The following is a 20,278-nucleotide window of genomic DNA, read 5'->3' on the forward strand; positions in this document are numbered from 1 at the left end:
TTTGGAAAGATTTGATGCACACTGAAGTTTGAGAACCACCAATGGATACCACATGAACATTTTGGACCAAGGGATGTGACCTGAGATGCCTTAGGTTCCAGTAGATAGTCTAGAAGGGAACCTGTTTTGGAGGACAGACTTCTTATTAGGCCCCAGAGCCCTGGAGGTACAGTCCCTAGTTTTTTGTTGTTGTTGTTTTGTTTTTCTTTTTCTGGTGCTAGGGACTGAACTGGGGGACCTGACTCATTTTAGACTAATGTTCTGCCACTGAGTTAAAGCCCTAGATCTCAAAAACTTAATTTTATTCTATGTAAACACTTCTGAATGCTGATGGCTCATAGCCCTTGTAGAAGACCCAGACCCAACAAGTTAGATTATAATAGTCTCAAAGATAGAACACAGTGCTAAGGGATTGTTTTCTGACATTTTTCCAACAGCATTTAGTAGAGTGCTCTGTATAAAGCAGTGCTCAATGAATGCCTCCTTTGAAGCCAAAGGGCATTGCTTTGGTCTCACTAAGTGTGTCTGGACACACACGTGTCTTACACAAGTGCACAGGATCACTCTCCTACCATCTCTCCAGTTAATCTGACATTTGAAGAGCAGTTAGGCTGATAGCAAATCCTCTTAGAATTTTTCCTAGACATTTAGATATGTGAGGTTTAGCTCAAATGCCCAACATCTTCTGCTTACCGTATCTTAGCCCTGCTGTGACAGGGGCTTTTTGTCTCCAGGAGCAAACTGGATATCGGAGTCGAGTGACCAAACCTAGGTTGATGGGAAAAAAACAAAGGCTGTGGTTAGGGCTTTGCCACGGCAACCGTCTAAGTCACCAGGAAATGTATGTGAAATAGTACTTCCAACTCCCAAAGTCCCACCCTAGCTTTCACAGAGCCCTTGAGAGGAGCCTTAAGCATAGTAGGACAGTGACATGGTGACCTCAGAGCAGGTGTTGCCCGTGGTAGGCATGGGGAGCCTAGGCATTTGGAAGTTTTTGTTTGTTTCTGGTTTTTGTTTTTGATTTGCATCTTGAGTTACTATTTATGGCCAGTTGGTGCTGCACGAAGAACCCAGTGGGGTCTCTGTCCTTTCTTCCCAAGTCTCCTTGTGGGGGATCCCCTTCTGGCTCCGTCCCCTAGAGCTTACCGCCTCCATTGTACTGGTGATACTGGATGAGGAGAGGGATGGAGTCAAACACATACTTCTCAGCCACGTAGTAGCGCTTGGGGCTGTCATTTGTTTCTTTGATGTGATAATGTTTTATGCAGGGGTTCTCACTGAAACAAATGGACTCACACAGTCACTGCCAGGAAACAGACATGATACATCAGTACATCTACTGGCATCAGATTCTCCCTGTCTTGGCCCGGAAGCTCTCGCTGAGAGGGTAGGCATGCAGTGTTTCAGTGTGTGTGTGTCAGTCTCGGCATGTTGGCCCTGGTGTTGGTGGTGTGTGAAGAAGCACTCTGAGGCTGCCCCTGGGCATGAGCGGCCAGGGTGCTGAGATGAGCCACAGAATGTGGGAGCAGCATGGTATGTACTGTGAATGCAGAGGAAAACCACATGGGGGACCCCCGCCACCCCCCCATCCACCCCAGACTGAATGGCTGTCATCAAGTAAACTGACAACAAATGCTGGTGTGTGTTTGTGGGCGCTCACACACATACATGTGCGCATACCCTGGGGAGAACCCTGCTGGTGGGAATGTAAACTAGTGTAACTTAGTATGGAGGTTTCTCAAAAACTAAACATAGAACTACCATGTGGTTCCAGCTCACCACTCCTTGGTGCGTACCTGAAGGACTCTGAGCCAGAACAGCACAGGGATTTTTGACCATGCATGTTTATGGCTGTACTATACAATAGTCAAAATATGGAATCCGCTTATATGCCTCTCAATAGAGGAATGGATAAAGAAACTGTGGTTCATATATATATATACTGTAATTTTATTTAGCTGTGAAGACGACATTAGGATATTCACAAGTAAATGAATGGAACACAAGTAAAGATTAGTGTGTTAAACAAAATAATCCAGACTTAGAAATACAAGTATCTAGGGCTGGTGAGATGGCTCAGTGGGTAAGAGCACCCGATTGCTCTTCCGAAGGTCTGGAGTTCAAATCCCAGCAACCACATGGTGGCTCCCAACCATCTGTAACAAGATCTGACTCCCTCTTCTGAGTGTCTGAGGACAGCTACAGTGTACTTACATATAATAAATAAATAAATAAATAAATAAATAAATAAATCTTAAAAAAAAAAGAAATACAAGTATCTAATGCTTTAATACAAATATCTAATCTAATGTGTAATTCTATACACACATATGGAATCTGGATATAAACACACACACACATACTCACACACACATACACACACACTCAGAGTCTCTGGCAATATAGGTTTTATTTTTAGCATATCAAGAACTGGCATTTATCTATTTCCAGTTGTAGATGAAAATACTTTCTTCTATTCTATACACTACCTGATATGCTCACCAAATACAGATGCAAGTATGTGATGTCCTCAGAGCTCTGCTATCAGGCTTTGCCAATGCCCAGAAGAGGATCTGGTATCCACCCAGTTCTGACTCTTATTAAATCTCTCTAAATCTGCCCTTGAATTTGAGGCTTTGACATTACAGGGGCATGGGTGGAAGCCACACCACTGCTAGTGAGGCTCCGCATGATGTATGGGTGGATCTTGCTGTGTCTACGCTGTCACACAAAACCAGCTATCCCCATTCCTCTGTGCCAAGTGAGTGGCATACCTTATGATGGCCTTGGTGAAAACAGAGACTGTGTATGTCCCGGGCGTCCTGGAATCTCGGACCATGAATGCTCCTTCTTTACCCTGGATTGGGTAGAAAGACTGAAAGGTTAGAGATCTGAAAACCAGGCTCTGGCACCTAAGTCCACTTTCTTGCTTTGGGAAGGGGGAAGCAGTGTGTGGCACAGACTTTCAGTAGCAACAGCCACCATTTCAATTACACACGCGGCAGTTGTTCATGTGAGGTCCTATATGGACAGACAGACACGGGCCCTCTCCCTTACAGTTCACCAGGCACTGGACTCTACAGACATTTCCCAACTCTCAGTGTTGGAGTCTGGACACAGTTATCCTCTTTGACAACAAGGTCAGCAAGTGAGTGCCGGAGGATTAAGTGGATTTGCCCTGGGCCTGCAGATAGTGAGCAGCGGGGTTGGAGTTTGAACTTTGGCGCCTGAGCAAATTCATTTTCTTGCTCCATGATGCTCCAGCCTCTTCCACCTCTTCTCAGAACACAGAACTCATTCTGAAAGCTCCCTCAGTTCCTGGATGAGGCTTACTTTCTCAAGCCCTGCTCACAAAGCTGATTTCACTGAAGGGCAGATTGAGAAACAGTGCAATGCTACTAGGAGAGAGAGAGAGAGAGAGAGAGAGAGAGAGAGAGAGAGAGAGAGAGAGAGAGAGAATGGGTATGCTAATATTCACTCTAATAAGCATTCTGAAAACAGATTTGCCTATTTTAGACATTTTTATGTAGACTTTTTGTTGTAAGTGGAATCACATGTGGTTTTCTGTGAGTGGGTCCTTCATTTATAATATTCTTTCCAAGGACCTCCTAGGTGGTGACAGGTGTAAAGACTTCACTCCTACTTGTGGCTGAGTGATATTCCACTTTAGGGACAGACCACGTTTGTTTTCCATTCATCAGCAGACAGCCACCTTCTGGCTTCTGGGAGTAGAGACTTTTTGATGGTTTTATTCCACAGGCATTAGCCACAGTTTTGGTTTTTTTGTTTTTTTGTTTTTTTTTGTTTTTTTTTTTTGTTGTTGTTTTTTTTACCATTTGCCAAATCACACAGTTTTGCCTCTTGGTTGGTTGGAACGTGATGGGTTAAACACGAGACAGGAAGAAGCAGACCTCAAGCAGAGGTAGATTTTTATCTGGTTATGTCATATATTCTAAAGGAAGAAACAGACCAGAAGCTCACCAACTGTCTGAAGAGAGGAGCGTAAACATCTCTTTTATCTAACTAATGAATATCTGGCTGTTTGTGTTGGTGTTACTGTTTCAAAGAAGTCATTGTTTTCTGTAAACAAGTTGTGATTATAGCAGTCCTCAGCTGTAAGTTCTCTCTAAACACCAGGTGACAGAGGTAGTAGGGTCATAGTCAGGTCTTCGAAGCATGGGAAAGCCGGACCTCCCCCAACACTCTCTTTCTCCACCTTAGCTACTGTGGGCGACATTTGGTGAAAGCAACATGGAGTCTCACTTGGGGCTGAAGCAGCTAAGCGGTTGAGGAAAGTATGTGCCTTACCACATACTTCCTGCAAGGAGCTGAGAGGTAGCCACAGGGGCACAGTCCCTGAGGTGTGTCGCAGGGGCACTGACTTGAACAATGTTGCCAGATGGGGCTTCATTTCCTCTCAACACAGTCAACATCTCAGAGTGATTTTTTTATCACTTCATTTAGAAAAAAAATAAAAAGGCAACAACAACAACAAAAAGATTGTTAGGAAGTGAAACATGTGTACAGTCTTGGAAGGATGGGAGAAAAAGAGTAACTCATGTACTTTCTCTCTCTCTCTCTCTCTCTCTCTCTCTCTCTCTCTCTCTCTCTCTCTCTCTCTCCAGACACATCCCTGCTGTGATGAGGGCACACCACTGATCCACCTTCTGAAGGTGGCCCAGCTTATCAGCCTTTAATTCAAAGGAGATAGATCAGGTGGTCTTTCAAGGGAATTCTAGCTGAAACAGCTTGCAGCATTGTTAATTCAAGATGCTTCCTGATTACAAGTATACGTGTCCATTTCTTCACCTGCAAAATGACCTTCGTAAGGCTATTGGTAGACTTAGATAATATGCACAGCACAGTGCCTGGAACACAATCCCAGGTCACTGACTGCCAGGGTTATCAGTTCTCGTTATTTATCACATGTGGGGTAGCAGCTGGTGGAAGCATGAATTATATTATATTGTCTTCACCTGAGACATGTTTCAGTGTGTGTATCTTTCTCTCTGTACAGAAAAGCCGACTTTGTAGAGGGGAAATCTCAGAACAAAGGTGTGTTATTCAAAGATGGGCTGATGCTTTGTGGTCATGTCATGCTGAAGTATGCTCTAAGAATGGCTCTGACATATGTCTTTCATTGGGGGCAGGGTGGGGTGGGGCTCTTCTCTCAAAACAAACCCATTTTTAAGTCAACATTGCATCTTTGACGACATCTTAGAATCACAGAAGTATAATAAACCTAAGTCAGGCTCCTGTCTAAAGTCTAGGTCACCCAAAGTGTAAGTTGTATGCATGAAGATAGATAGTTACAGAATACCTGCTCACAGGGACTGACCCTCTCTCTAGAGGGCCTAAGACTGAGGGAAAATGCTGAAACTGAAGGCAGAGTGCATACAGAACCACTGGAAACATGACAATTTGTCTTAATGTTCAAACAAGAAAAACAATCACATCTCACGGCTAGGCAGAGAGCTGGATTATTAAAGGAGGTATAAGTTGAAGAACAGACAGAACATGTAGGAGATTCTTTCCCATGTCCCTAAACTAATTTAAGTCACATAATCGCTTCAGTGCCCCCTGGAGAGGCTTTGATTGGACAGGCCTGGAGTCCAGGAGTTTGCTGTGGGGGAAGGGTTGTTGCTTTACATGTTTTTCTGTTTATGTGCATGCTCTTACATGAGTTTACATAGAGGAGCCTGCAGAGGCCAGAAGAGGGAACTGGATCCCCTGTGACCTGCCATATGTGCCCTGGTTCTCTACAAAGGCAGTAAGCATTCTTAGCCATTGGGTCATATCCTTTAGGCTGGTGTTTGTGCTTTTAAAGTTTCCCCACAGATACTCATGACCAGCCCAGACATGATAACTTAAAAACACAGTAAGCATTTGGTGAACTCATTCATGGAACAAGTAGTTGTCAAGTAAGTGTTTTGTGCTAGACAGAGTTAAATCTAAGCTTCCTTACGAGGGACAAAGTAAAACATAGAAATATATGCATATACACATATACATATCATATACACATACCTAGTCTGTAACCTAGAGGCTTTGGTTAATAACAGAGGAAATGAATATAACCTACCTCTTAAGAGGCATACACTTATGAGACAAGAAGACTCTGCATACACCAGAGATGCAACACTATTGAGTCAGATAGCAAGTATGTAAAAAATAGAAAGGAACCCTCATCCCATTCTTACTGTCCAGAACCCAGACCAAAGCTTAGTGGGCTCCTCTCAAGTTTGTCTTTAGATTTACCTAAGCAGGAAGAGAGTATTTGGTAAGTGGGTTCAAAATATTAGCAAGAAAGAATGTCTCAATAGCCCGAGAAAGCAAAATACGTTTAAATGCCTCTAAAGAACTTCTCAACACCAGGAGTTGCTTTCCTTTGTCACTGAGGTGAGCTGTCTGAAGTTCTACACTGACTTTATTGAGGATGTGATGGAATGTAAGGAAAGTGTCCGTATTTAAACACAGCACAATCCAGGGTCCTCGTTCTATGTTCGTTGTACTTAGTTCTTATCAAGCTGTACTGCTTTCCAGCACTCAGGCTGAGGAATGAGAGGGGCTGCCTACATTTGTATTCTAAATCCAATTCAGGGAAATGTGGAGCCAGGTGATGGTGGAGCACGCCTTTGGTCCAAGTACTCAGGAGGCGGAGGCAGGCGGATCTCTGAGTTCGAGGCCAGCCTGGTCTAGAGAATGAGTGCCAGGACAGCCAGGGCTACACAGAGAAACCCTGTCTTGAAAAAAAAAAAACAAACCGAACAAATGGGGGGAGAGAAAAAACAAAATTTAGGTTACTTTTGGAGGTCCTGTTTCTACAGATCTACCATGGAATCTTAGAATCTGTCTTTTTGTTACATTTATCTATTTCATGTGGGGGAGGGGGCAGGATACCAAGGTAGGCATGCCGAGGTCAGAGGACAACTATGGGAGTCAAGTCTCGCCCTCCACAGTGCAGGTCCTGGGTATTGAAGCCAGGTTGCCAGGCTTGATGGCATAATCTTAAACCCACTGAGCCATGTCACAGGCCCCTCAGAATCTGCATTGTAAACACCTGCAGCAACTCAGATACGAGGTCTCTTGGGAATCATGGGAGATGAATAATTGCCGAGAACCAAGGAGACACGAGCACTCAAGAAGGACTCAGCTCAGTTCCCCCTGCTATGGGTACACTGTTCAGTGCCTTTCATCCTGTTCTCCCTTTTACTCACTCATAACTACTCAATGAATCTTGGTTCCCAGTGGGGTCCAGGCGCACTGTCAGTGACTAACTGCACAGGGCCAGGAGCACACAGGGGCAGCATCTATGGGATTAACAGATCACTAACACCCTGATGTACACTGATGTTCAGTTTGTCCTCACTAACAAAGAAGGCGGAAGAGAAATCCCCACAGTTAACCCACTGAACTGAAGACAGAACAGAGACCGGAGCAGGGGTAACCTTTCCGTCAAATCACGCTGCCTTTTGGCTCATCCCTCCTCTCTCCCCGAACTCTAAGATCCTGGGGTAAGGCCAGTCTCTCTGCCAGACTGCAAAGGCTTCAGAGAAGGAACTGTACGGGGAAAATCTGTTTAAACCACAGACCTGTTAGGCGGAATCCATTCCCGAGTAGCAGAAACAGGAAAAGCAGAGCTGCCCTGAAGCCAAGGTCACGGCAGCAGCCGGTGTTAGCCTAGCGCTTCCCTAGGCCTCCTTTCCTGTGCTGTCTAGCCCTGACAAGCCTCAGAATACCTGTCCTCAGACGTGAGAGCCATTGTTAAGCCAACACAGGAAAGCCACCACGCCAGCATAGCCATAAAATGGCTGGGAACTGTACACTTTCTCTTTAGTCAGGATGCAGCTACTACTCACTGTGTCCAAAAGAAGTTTTTCAGCTTTGTCGCGGCTGATGCTTTTATTGTACCACCTGAAAGCCAAAAAAACAAGCCTTGGGTCACAGTTTGAAAACTATATCGCTTACTTATAAAACATGATGCTCAAAAGTCATGTGTTTGCTTTTTGTTTCTATCAGAGCCTTCAGACTCAAAAGGGAAAGCCATGGCCATTTCCAGGTAGCGGGGTGTCTATCTGGAGGAGAAGAAGAATGAAGCAGGAACTGGCGTCAGACTGGTACCTGCTGAAGCTGATTCAGGGCCTGCTTTGTATTCTGCGCTCTATTTTTGTGCGAGTTGGACATTTTCCATGATAGTGTTGTAGAAAAACATTCACCTCCCCCACTTCACATGCCAGTGGGTGGCGGCAGGTAGGAGGGTGACAGGCAGCCATAAAAAAAACGTTAATACTAATTTTCAACTTTAGCAAATACCCTTTGAAAACAGTTGTCATATTTTCTTCTTAAGATTGGGCACCCCCAGACTTTCTGCAAAGCTTTTGTAATTGATGAGTATAATTAATAAATGGCAAAACCAGGAATCCTTTTTAAGAACGAAGTTTTGAACGATGTTACAATGTGGAGACATATCTTTTTTTTCCCCCCTGAGATGGGGTTTCTCTGTGTAGCTCTGGCTGTCCTGGAACTCACTTTGTAGACCAGGCTGGCCTCGAACCCAGAAATCCGCCTGCCTCTGCCTCCCAAGTGTAGGGATTAAAGGCATGCGCCACTATGCCCGGCCGTGGAGACATATCTTGACTATCTCAATCACCTGGGTAAGATAAAGTGTGGTGGGAGAGAAGGGAAGGGCTAAGAAGAAGAAAGGCAGGAAATGACCATGCAGGCTCTTCACTGCCCATGCATGTGTATATGTAGGGATGATCGTAGCCCGTGTGGTAGGATGTGCAGACATGTAAGTTGGTCAATAGTCCCGTGGGGATGTGCAGGCTCAACACATCTCTCCTTCAGCCACTTACACGCCATCCTTCCTCATTCTAGCCATTAATGGTAGTTTAAAGTATCCAATTGAACATGTGCTATCACATATAATATACATAAAAGCCAAAACATGAATAAAAGCCTCAGCCTAGTAACATTCAGAGTTCTCTAGCACTTGGATAATAATTCTCTGGAAGCACGGAGGCTGACATAATACATCACATCCTGGTAAAGGAAGCCCATAGGGTCTTATTTCTGGGCCAGAAAGCCTACAGCAAAAGGAGAATGGCCATCAGTCAATAATTTATTTTTGGAGCTTAATAAACGCAGGAGAGGCTTGGGTGGGGAAGAAATGGTGTCTACAAAACTTGTTCGGCTACTTGAGAGCATCCAAAAAAGAAGAGAACCAGGGGATTCCATTGAGCGTTTAAAACACCTCCTTGGGCTCCCAGATGGCCAGGAAGTGTGCTTCGTCCCATCCAAGTTCCAAGCAATGCGTATGAGTTGCTAGAGCTGTGCTCAAAAGTGTGAAGCAGGTCTGGGTTCAGCAGACAATAGTGTCACACTCATAGACTGAGGTCTGCTTGAATTCAGTGCTCAAGGGAGTGAAGAAATATCTGCAGTGCGGTGTTTTGCTTGCTTCTGTCTCCTCTGATTCCTCCTTTACCCGGGGAGGGATCAAAGCTCACAGGGGGTGAAGTACAGTAGCTTCTCTTCTGCAGTTTTGCTGTTTTGTGATTTCAGTTGCCCACTCATGGTCCCAGAAAATAGAAGATGGACAATTCTAGAAATTACCAATTCTAAGTTCTGAGTAGCATGATGAAATCTCATGACAATCCTCTAGGGTATAAATCACCCTTGAAACAGCCAATCCATTTACATGCAATACTACTTATTAGATACTTGATTGCCATGTGGGTCACCAGATGCAGTGCCACAATATTGCTGTGTTTGTGTTCAAGTGATTCTTACTCTATGTAAGAGTAGTTATGATGGCAATTTTATGGTAGTATATTGCTATAACTTCTATTTCATCTCTATCCATTGGTGTTAATCTCTCAATGGATCTAACTTAAAGTAAGCTCTCCCATAGGCTGTACATAGAGGAAAAAGCATAGTACATACTGAGCTCAGAGCTACTTGCAGTTGCAGGATACATTGTAGGTCATGGAACCCACCCCCAGGAATTAGAAGGCTGCTAGAACTTGTTTCTGCTTCTAAGCTAAGGCAGAAAATCTGAATCCAGTTATCAACCATCTTAGCAGGTGGTATATTTTTGAGATCTTATGCAAAACTCACCTTAAAGTCATCAAAATTGAATTAAAGAATAGAAAGTATGGATCGCTTTCCTATATCTAGCTATATATTAAATATCAGAACGTTTCCTTATGTTATATCATTTTCTAGCTGGGATTCCACAACCCAGGAAATGCAAGCTGGTATAAGCACAGTACAAACTGGTTTACAGGCCATATGGTTTTTATTATGAAAATGACTTAATATTCTTTTAGGTAGGGGGTATACATTTTTACTTGCCCCCAGGGGTCCATCAATTGCCTACTGCTTTATTTTGTTGAGGCCTCAAATTTGCTTCTTGAATCATAAACAAAGGGATTTTGATTAAAGGCCAAGACAAACAGAGTTATGCAGCCAAGCCGATGTTTGAAATAAACAACCTTTTTTTCCCTCAAAGGCAGTGACTATAAAACAATTATTTCAGCTAAGTATCTCTCATCTATATTTCATCTCAGCAAAAACATCCTTGGAAAGAATGAATCATCTCACAGCCCTGGGAAGGGCTATTCACACATATTTGATCAAAATGTTGAAAGACACTATTAAGAAAATGATAGCACTTGGTTCCTGGCGTCTATTCAGATTGCAGAAACAATTAGATCAGCCATCGAATCCTAATGGGTTAGCAGAGGTTCTGGTTAGCTCATATCTTTCTTTCTTCTCTGATGTTTTGTATTTAATGAGTACTAATTTGTGTGTGTGTGTGGGGGGGTTATTTCATCTTTAGGTTTATTTCATCATCAAGGGAAGCCAAGGCAGGACCTCGAGGTAGGAGCTTGAAGCAGAAACCATGGAGGGATGCTGCTTACAAGCTTATTCCCAGGCTCACAGTTAGCTATCTTCCCTCCCTCCCTCCCTCCCTGCCTCCCTCCCTCCCATCCTTCCTTCCTTCTTCTCTGTTTCCCCCTCCCCATCTCCCTCCCTCCCTCCCTCCTTCCCTCCCTCCCATCCTTCCTTCCTTCTTCTCTGTCTCCCCCTCCCCATCTCCCTCCCTCCCTCTCTCCCCCCTCTCCCTCTTTTATTTTTTGAGATTATAATTTAATTAAAACATTTCTCCCCTCTCTTCCATGCAAAGCCCTCCATATACCCTCCCCGATCTCTTTCAAATTCAAAGCCTCCCTTTTCACTAATGTTATTGTACCTCATCCTACCTAGAACCTATTCAGTGCGTATAATGCTGTGTATATGTTTTCAGGGTTGACCATTTGGCACTGGACAAACCAATCAGTGTGCTCTTCCCTCAGCTGACCCTAGTTCTTTGTGTAGGGTTGAGGCCTTGTGGGCATCTCTCCGTCCGGTTTGGCATGTTCACCGATGTCATTCTTGTTCAGCTCATGGTTGAGCTGTTGTGTTGGTGAGACTTTATGGGTGTAGCTTCTGATAATGCTAGGTGATTCAGTCTCACAGTAAACTCCCAAATATTCTGGCTCCTACATTCTTTGTGCCTCATCTCTTACAATGTTCCCTGAGCCTTAGGTAGGAGAGTGTTTTGTGGATGTACCCACTGGGACTAGGCTCCACAACTATGCTTTACAAGGCAGGCAAGACAGCTCAGCCAGTAAAAGCAATTGCTGAGATAGTGGGAGTTCAATCCCTGGATCACAGAGGTGGAAGAAGAGAACCAACTCCAGAAATTTTTCCTCTGACCTCCACATATTCTTCATGGCACACATAAGCACACTCTGGCGTGTACAATAATTATAATACTTGAAAAGTTTCAAACTTACAGAAAAGTTATACAACAATATAAAGGAAGTCCTATTGACCATTTACCTAGATGAACCAGTCAGTGGCTGAATGCTTACATATGTACTACTCTGTAGATAATTTAGACATATGGTTAGGCATATTTAATCATCTTATTCATCTATTATTGTGTGTCTATGGTGAGTGTGTGTGTGTGTGTGTATGTGTGTGTGGTGCACACTCGCCATGGTGTATGAGTGTGGAGATCAGAGGACAACTTTGTGGAGTTAGTTCTCTTGATTCATCTTTACACACATTTGGGGATCAAACTCAGGACATCATCAGTGAACACGAAGCACTTTACTCACTGAGCTATCTCATTGGCCCTGGTATATTTTTCCTGCATTACTTGAGAGCAGACTTTGACTCCTAAATACTCTGTGGTCTGTTTCCATGAATTTTAATATCTATATCTCTACATATTGTCTACTTGTAGACCTTATCAAAATTGTATTACTTTCCCCCATACTGTGTTGGTAACAAAACATTTTTTATGGTTATAAATACAATCGAGGATTACTTGTGCATTTAGTCACTATATTCCTTCGTTTCCTTTAACAGGGTCCAATTTCTCAGCCCTTTGCAGCTTTCATCATACTTAATTGCTTTTGAAGAATAAAGGCAATATTTTATAGAAGTGTTACTTAATTCGGACTTGTTACTGTATCCTTGTGATTAAATTCATATTGTGCATGTTTTGGAGCAGGGATAATATTTTGGAGTCATATTGAGATGAATGTTGATCATAAGATGGGGGTCTACCAGTTAGCTCTATTTTGTAGTTCCAATTAATTTAGGAAGGAATACCTTTGATCCTATAAATATACTACCATTATGATAGTTCACCCCCTGGTTGTGAAATTCATTGACTTTGTCACAACTGACACTTTGAACAAAAATGCTGGTCTTCAAGCTTTGTCAGTCTCCCACCTCCATTACTTGGTACTCTCCTAAGAAAGAACTTTGACTTATTTGTATAGCTTTTTGCTTACCTATCAATCTACTTATTATGTATTATTCTTTTGTTCAATGAGTTGTAGTCTACTACTATTCTTCTTAATTTTGATACTCAATTGTTTCAGTCTGGCCACTAGGAGTTTTGAAAAAAAAACACCGCACTCCTATGCCTGTTTGACATGATTGAATCACTGAAACAAAATTTTAAAAAAATGAGTACTTTGCTTTTTAGTGCAGGAAGATATTCCAAGTTCATCTTGTTCTTCCTGTGCTTTGACCCTAGAGTCTGCATCCTCCACTGCTTCCGGAAATCACAGTTCTCTTTAGTGGGGAATACCATTCAGAAACAAGAGCTAGGTGCTAGGTGTAAACCTTCCAGCCTCCAGGCGAGGTGGATACTTTGTATGCATTCTCAAATTTTATCTAACAAAAATTTAATATTTCTACTAAGATTGAACCTATAAACTCTTTTTATAAGTGATAGCTTAGCAATAAACACTTAGCACAGCCTAAGCAGATACTGAATATCTGTGGCTTTGAATGTTGTTTTGATATTGGCAATACTGTTTTTAACCATATTTTAAGTCAGTTGCTGTATTATTCAATATTCATAGGGATTTTCTTTCTCAAGTGACACCAACACTTGGGATTCCCCAAAACTTCTCTTCTACAGACTCTTTTCCAGGCCCCAAAGAACCATCCCATTATAAAAGGAGAAGGTACGTACTGACCACACTCACTTTTCTCTTATTTGAGATAAACCCTTACTGTTTTAGTGATCAGGGACTAGAAGAAAAGAAAACAGGACAAAAAGGGAACCGTTGGACCCTTTTATAGCCAACCAATAATTTATGCTTGACCTTGGAAGAAAACCTTAGAACTGTCATTCTAAAAAACTAATCGAAACAAGTATGGTGGCATGTGCCTTTATCTGCAGACTTAGGAGGCAGAGACAGGTCAGTCTCTGAGCTTTAGGCCAGATTGGTCTCTATAGTGAATTCCAGACCAGTCAAGGTTACCCAATAAGACACTGTCTCAATAAACCAACCAACCAACCAACCAACCAACCAACCAACCAACCAACCAACCAATACACAAATAAATGAGTCAAAAAAGTACAGTATCTTACTCATAGGTTTCAAGGTTATTTGGAGATTTTTCTACCAGGTAACTGCTTGGTGCATATCCTTCATGCCTGTAAAAAAGATAACAGGTGTTGATTAGCAGAGGCATGATTTTCATATCTTCATTTAATAGATTTAATCCACAGATTAAATTTAAGAATGGGAATCCTCAGTATTTGGCTTTTGTGATAAGGCATAAGAAATTGAAATGAGATAGCTGATAAAAGTAACAAAGCTATATTTGTGGTTAAGAGCAACATGATCTACCAAAAATATAAAATATAATAAATAACACATGGCTATTTTTACTTACAAGGCTCTGCTTGCTGCCTGTTCTCAACATGAAATTTCTTCTCCTGGAAAAAATGCCTTTCAAATTTTGTTTTCTATAATTAATTTTTGTGATAATCAGTAAGTTCCCACTTTATGCCCTCATTTCCTAGTAAGGAAATCAAAATAATTAAGATACAAATACTCAACTTTCCAACCACAGGTTGGAAAAACTGTTCCCAGTTGGTGCTATATACATGTTTAGATTTAACATCCCCCCAATTGAGCATCTTTGGACAAAGAACCAGGAGAAAAAGGATAAGGTCAAGCTGAGCAGGCAGCCTATGCCTGTGATCTTAGTACTGAGGAGGCTGAAGCAGAAAGATAGTTGTGAGTTCCAGGCCAGCCTGGGTTACACAGTAAGTTCCAGGCCAGCCTGAGGGACTGTTTGAGACCCTGTATAAAATTAAAATAGAAGTTAAGTTCAGGCTGGATGTCAAGGTGAAGTACCATATTTGAGTTGGAACTAATATTAGAGAAATGAAGCAACGTGGCCAAATTAATCCACATTCTCAGTACTTTTTACATTGTGATAGCTTTGTAGAGCTTGAAGATGTTCTGTCTTCACCCCACAGGACCAGAAAGCTGGTAAAGAGGCCCTTCATCTCTCTTGGCTTCCAGTTTTAACTGGTAAAATGAGTGATTTAAACTTGATTACATGTAAAAATGTCTCCAGATTCTGCCAATGTACAGAAAGATATCCTTCTTCTATGCTCTTGAAGCTTAACAATACCCAGTGTTGGCTTTTCTATAATCCTGTTGGGGGTATGTAAATTTGGTAAAGTTAAACTATCATATACTATGACTTACCACAACTCAAGTTTTGCCTAGTTAGAATTGGGATGTATGTGCACATATATGTATGCACCTGTCGTGTGTACATAAGCAATGCCTGGCCTTCACTCAAGTTTTGTTCAAAATAACACAGAAGGGGTGCAGATGCGACTCAGTGGTTAAGAGCACTTGTTGCTCTTGCAGAGGTCCTGGGTTTGATTCCCACAAGCACCAACATGGAATTATAACCACCTGTAACTCCAGACCTAATGCATACACATGGTACTTCATAATATTAACACTTGATATTAGTATATTAGAATATTGGTCAGAGTAATTGTTTCATATTAGACAAGGACTCTTGAGATGTTTTTCATTCAAGCCCCACAGTAGGTCATTAGTATTTGCAGCACCTTGCCCATACATCATTTAATGACTGCTCTCATAACCGAGTCTCAGGTGCCGTCTAAGACTTTCTAACATGACCGCTGCCCTGGATCATCCTTACGTGCATTTTCTTTCCACTTACATCACAGTGTGGTGTATTTAAAATGTATTTAAAAACCCAAGAACATAACAGAGCAAGTGGAAAATACAGGGGCATTTAGACAAGTTGAGGACAGTGGCTTAAGATGCGGTGCAGGGAGTAGGGGTGGAGGGGGAAGCATCCCTGCTCAGCCTCCGGGCAGCAGAAGGAGGTGGGGCATTCCTTCCCAGCGTTGATTTGTTCCCACAGTAGCCATGCGCAGCTTGCCTTACCCATTCTTGTCTTGAACCCTCCACCAGTGGATCTCGGAGCTGTCCAACAGGTAGTACTCTTCATTACACCGCAGCGCGAGCTCCTGAGGGTCGTTGGTTTGGTAGTCATACAAGGCAATGACCAGGGTTTCTTCAGGTTCCTGAAATGACCGCTGGGGAAGAGACAACAAAACCAAGCAAAGACAAGAGCAGGGAGTGAGTCTCTGGGACCCTGGATTTAGGTTAGGTTAGCCTGTCGGCTCCCTCTATCCACCGGGGTCGCTTGCAGAGGCAGCTGCTTTCCTCAGGTAGGCATTCTGTGTGAGTTAGAATTGTGGAGCTGAACAGATACACAGAGCAGCAGTCCCCCACTTCCTGCATTCTGCGAGGTAGATGCTGATCCCAGTGAATTCCAAGAAGCCATTTACGTTTCACGGAAATCTATTTGTTCCTACGTTGGCTCATCTGATTCACAGGCTTGCCCAGCTCCAACACATCAGAGGCTAGCAGGGCCTCAAGAGCCCATTTTACCAACACTTTAATTCAGAAAGGGAAATAGGATCCCATGGCAGGGAATAGACACAGCCCATTCCCAGAGAATTCATCTCAGTGTTTCTTCCACAGAAACATATAGCTCCTTTCTTCTGCTTACAGAAACCTTGGCCTATGCCCATGTCCCATACCATATTTCAATTAGCATAAGATATTAATGACATGGAGAACAGCTCATAAGACCAACAACTGCCAGAGATCAAGATGAGCACACTGAGAACTGGGTAAATATGGGAAAAGATAGAGTTACTGGTTAGAAGGTGATGTAGTATTGAGAGGTCACAAATTCTCCAAGTACACTAAACTCTGGATATTTATGCAGCTTGAAATAAGGCTGGGCCCTTCAGAGAGCTAAGACCCTGTGGACCCGAGTCCATGCATAGAACTGACAGATGGATGAACTGTGGTCAAGCCACCTGAAGAAGGTACTGGAGTGATGTGTTGTTCGTGTAACTGTAGATCCAATTCCCTGATTAACCCTTAAAAGAAAAAGGCAAAAGGCTAGGGCAGAGTTTCAGAGGATGGCGGTACACTTTCCAGAGGTCATGGAGAACACATAGTGGGGTGGTCAGATACTATCACCTGTACTACAGGTATTTAAAAGGCAAGAGCCAAGAATGTTCTGCAGTGTCTCACAGACTTTCCAACTTCTGAATGTCCTAATAGACGTCCACCTGGTAGACCCCTGCACAGAATACACAAGAGGCCTCTGTTGCACAGTGGATAGCTCATTGGACTTTTACAATATTCAAAAAGAACCAAAGGCTGAGTCCCACTTTAACCCAACACAAGGGGCCGTTTTTTTCCAGGAGTGCCACTACCTCTGCATTGAGGGCTTACACTTGGTTTAATTTAGAACGCTTTGGGGGAATTGTTTGCCATTCTGGAAAATCTTATTACTCATGGAAACACTAGAAGCGAAGCACCAATAAAACATCCCTGTATCTATTGCACTTAAGTTGCCAAATACAGTGGGTTCTGTCAATGAGTTTGGCAGTGGCTTACTTCATTGTGACTTCCCATACACTCATAGTGCCATATTTACATTTACAAATACAATTTATTGTTTTTTTCTGTCTTCAATATTACAATATACTTCTTGATTCTCTTTAGAGGTATTTGTTTTAATAAGTTGTACTATTTAAGATTTTTTTTAAAAATATTTTTTTTGTTTTCTTCATGCATATGTGTGTGTGTCTATCAGTGTGCATACCACATGAGTGTCGGTGCTCTCAGAGTCCAGAAGAAAGCATTAGATCAGTTAGAGCTGGAGTTTCAGGCAGCTGGCTATGAGTATCCCATACAGGTGTGGGAACAGAACTTGGATCCTCTCAAAGAGTAGTCATTGCTCTTTACTGCTGAGTTATCTCTCTAGGTACTACTTAATGGACTTTCCCTCAGGGTAACCGAAGGATCTTTACAAAACATTTCTCATAAAATGGGGGCATTAGGTATGATGTGGTTGAGAATAACTAGATTAAATCAACAGTTGGCATTTGTAGAAAAAGAGGGCCAGAGGCTCAAGGACAGATTGAGGCCCTGTGTGTGTAGAAGAGGCTTGCAGTAGATGAAGGTCTCGTTTCTTGGTCATTCTACTGCATGGCTAAGAACAGTCAGGTCCCTGGGAGCTCTCCTGGTTGTAGGTGAGCAGAGCTCCACTATGCTGGGAGACCTTACAGGTCAGTCAGAAGTGGTTAAAAAAAAAGGGGGGGGGAGTTCCTTGCTTGGGAGCAAGGGAGAAGGGCACAGGCAGACACATTTATGTGGTCCCTTAGGAAGCTCTTCTGGGTTAACTAGACCTGAGATGATGCGCTGAGCTCTGTGGATGATATTTCCTGAGCTGGAAATAATTCAGGTTTAGACATCTGGAACTGGCCTCGAGTGTACCCACAAGATAGAAAGCCTGTGATTATGAGTTCCTGTGACCATTGATGTCCTCCATCTTCACTAACAACGACTACACTGTTCCTCTGGAGGGCAATTCCACAGTCTTCCTAAAGTAGAACAAGTCTTGGCTAGCCTTAGCTCTCAACCTGATAACAACTAAGAATTATCTTAGAAGAGAATTGAGAATTGAGGGACTTCCTAGATCAGATTGGCTTATGAGCAAGTCTGTGGAGGATTGCCTCGTTGTTGATTAGGAGGGCCCAGCTCACCGTGGGCAGCACTATTCCTTAGGCAGGTAGCACTGAAAAACATAGGAAAGCTAGCTAGGAAAGAAGCACCTGTGGTTGGCTTTGAAGTGGGTTCCTTGGTTGGAGGTAAGGCTGTGTAGACTAGCAATCAAGCCTGCCTACAAGTTCCTGTCCGGAGTGGATGCCTTAACTTTCCTCAGTGATAGACTATGAAATGTAGACTACCTGAAATTTAAGCCAGATAAACCATTTCCTCCTCTAAGCTGCTTTTGGTCAGGCTATCTTACAACAGCAAGAGAAATGAAACTGGGACCGAGCATATGGCCCAAAAGCATGATGTTAAATATTGTTTCTCTATATGACAACCCGAGATGCCACTGCTCTGCAGGTAAGAAGGGGAAGAGAGAAATGACAGTGTGGCAAGGGATAAGAGAAACATTACAATGGTTTTAGACATGTGGATGGCACGGAGGACTCCAAACCCTTGTGATGAAAGTGTTCACCATGACATGAGGAACTGGTTTAAAGGGTGACACCATAAGGGAGGTTGAGAACCACTGCACTATATAGCACCTCCAAACCCAATGTGTCAAATATACCCCCATGGCTGTCTCCCGCAAGCACACAGACCTAACAGACACCGAGACCACAGTTGGGCTTCCAGCACACAAGCCCACCTTACTCACCCTGTTGTCTTCGGGAGTAGGAGGAAGCGGCTTCTTTGAAGCTGAAACAAGAAAAACAGAGAAAGAAAATGAACATGAAACCCCAGCTTTTCGGAGAAAAGGGGCCCTAGGAGAGGAACAGAGAAAAGGGCAGAGGGCGATGATGAAATAAGAGACGCTGGAATCAACTTTGGTAGAACCTGTCTTTTATCTCTTGTACTTGTTAGTGTCCAATCCTCCTTTCTAGAAGATACTAGAAACTTCCAGAAGTCAGTATTTTGGGACTTCCTTCTGTATCCCCTGGCTGGGGAGGGGCCAAGATTTGGGCTCTTCTCTGCAGGTAGAGACTTCCATGAATACATATGTTACCTTCTGCGCTCAGGAGTGGGAATGTGTGACTCAGAGACAGTGACTCACGACCTTCTGATGCCACTGTGGGTTTGATGAGGTGGGAGGGCTCTGTGCCTTCTGAGTGGGCTGAGATTGCTGTTGGTTGTCTTGAAGCATGTAAGTATATGGTCTCGGTGCCTCATTCAAACTACATACCTTCAAACTGATCTCTCTCTCTTATTTGTATCTTCATGTCTTCTTTCACTCAGCTCTCTTCTTTCTTGCTTCTTTTCTCTTTTCTTTCCCTATCTGCTTCCTTTATCTTTATTTCTATCTCTTAGTTGATCTATGAACCATATTCCTTATGCCATACACATTACAGGCCAGGCCTTGAAATGGACCAAGTGTGTGTGTGTGTGTGTGTGTGTGTGTGTGTGTGTGTGAGAGAGAGAGAGAGAGAGAGAGAGATAGTATGTAAGGCATGGGGTATGTATGTATGCAGCTTGTAGTTCAGTACAAAGACCTCTTTAAGCACCGGAGATAAGAGAATGGGCTGGCAGGTTGGAAAGTTTCTATCTCTACATATGGTAGATTTGAAGATAGCCTACATCTCATGGATGTGGTAGATAAGACTCATATGTGGACATATGATAGATTTGAAGATGATAGTCTACATCTCATGGATGTAGTAGATGAGACTCATATGTGGACATATGGTAGATTTTAAGATGATAGCCTACATCTCATGGATGTGGTAGATAAGACTCATATGTGGACATATGGTAGATTTGAAGATAGCCTACATCTCATGGAT

General features: G+C 42.9%; 1 protein-coding gene and 1 long non-coding RNA gene across 6 annotated transcripts in view; one reads left to right on the top strand and one right to left on the bottom strand.

Moving 5' to 3' along the window:
* Itk (IL2 inducible T cell kinase) overlaps positions 1–20,278 on the bottom strand; it is a 65,098-nt gene that overhangs the window by 15,247 nt on the left and 29,573 nt on the right. For 3 of the 5 annotated variants that reach the window (XM_021212050.1, XM_021212049.1, XM_021212047.1), the window contains exons 5-11: positions 19,156–19,196; positions 15,804–15,955; positions 13,946–14,011; positions 7,860–7,914; positions 2,775–2,857; positions 1,147–1,277; positions 694–768 (exon numbers count right to left, since the gene is read on the bottom strand). In XM_021212050.1, coding sequence (XP_021067709.1) covers positions 694–768; positions 1,147–1,277; positions 2,775–2,857; positions 7,860–7,914; positions 13,946–14,011; positions 15,804–15,955; positions 19,156–19,196 — 603 coding nt within the window. Of the gene's footprint in view, positions 1–693; positions 769–1,146; positions 1,278–2,774; positions 2,858–4,434; positions 4,810–7,859; positions 7,915–13,945; positions 14,012–15,803; positions 15,956–19,146; positions 19,197–20,278 lie in introns of those variants that run through there. The other 2 variants (XM_021212048.1, XM_021212051.1) reach the window with 2 other exon arrangements.
* LOC115065360 lies at positions 2,664–4,980 on the top strand. The gene is made up of 2 exons (XR_003845144.1): positions 2,664–2,882; positions 4,626–4,980. It is a non-coding gene; the product is annotated as an uncharacterized LOC115065360 (long non-coding RNA).

This window comes from Mus pahari, chromosome 14 (genome assembly GCF_900095145.1).
Source record: "Mus pahari chromosome 14, PAHARI_EIJ_v1.1, whole genome shotgun sequence".
Classification (NCBI taxonomy): Eukaryota; Metazoa; Chordata; class Mammalia; order Rodentia; family Muridae; genus Mus; species Mus pahari.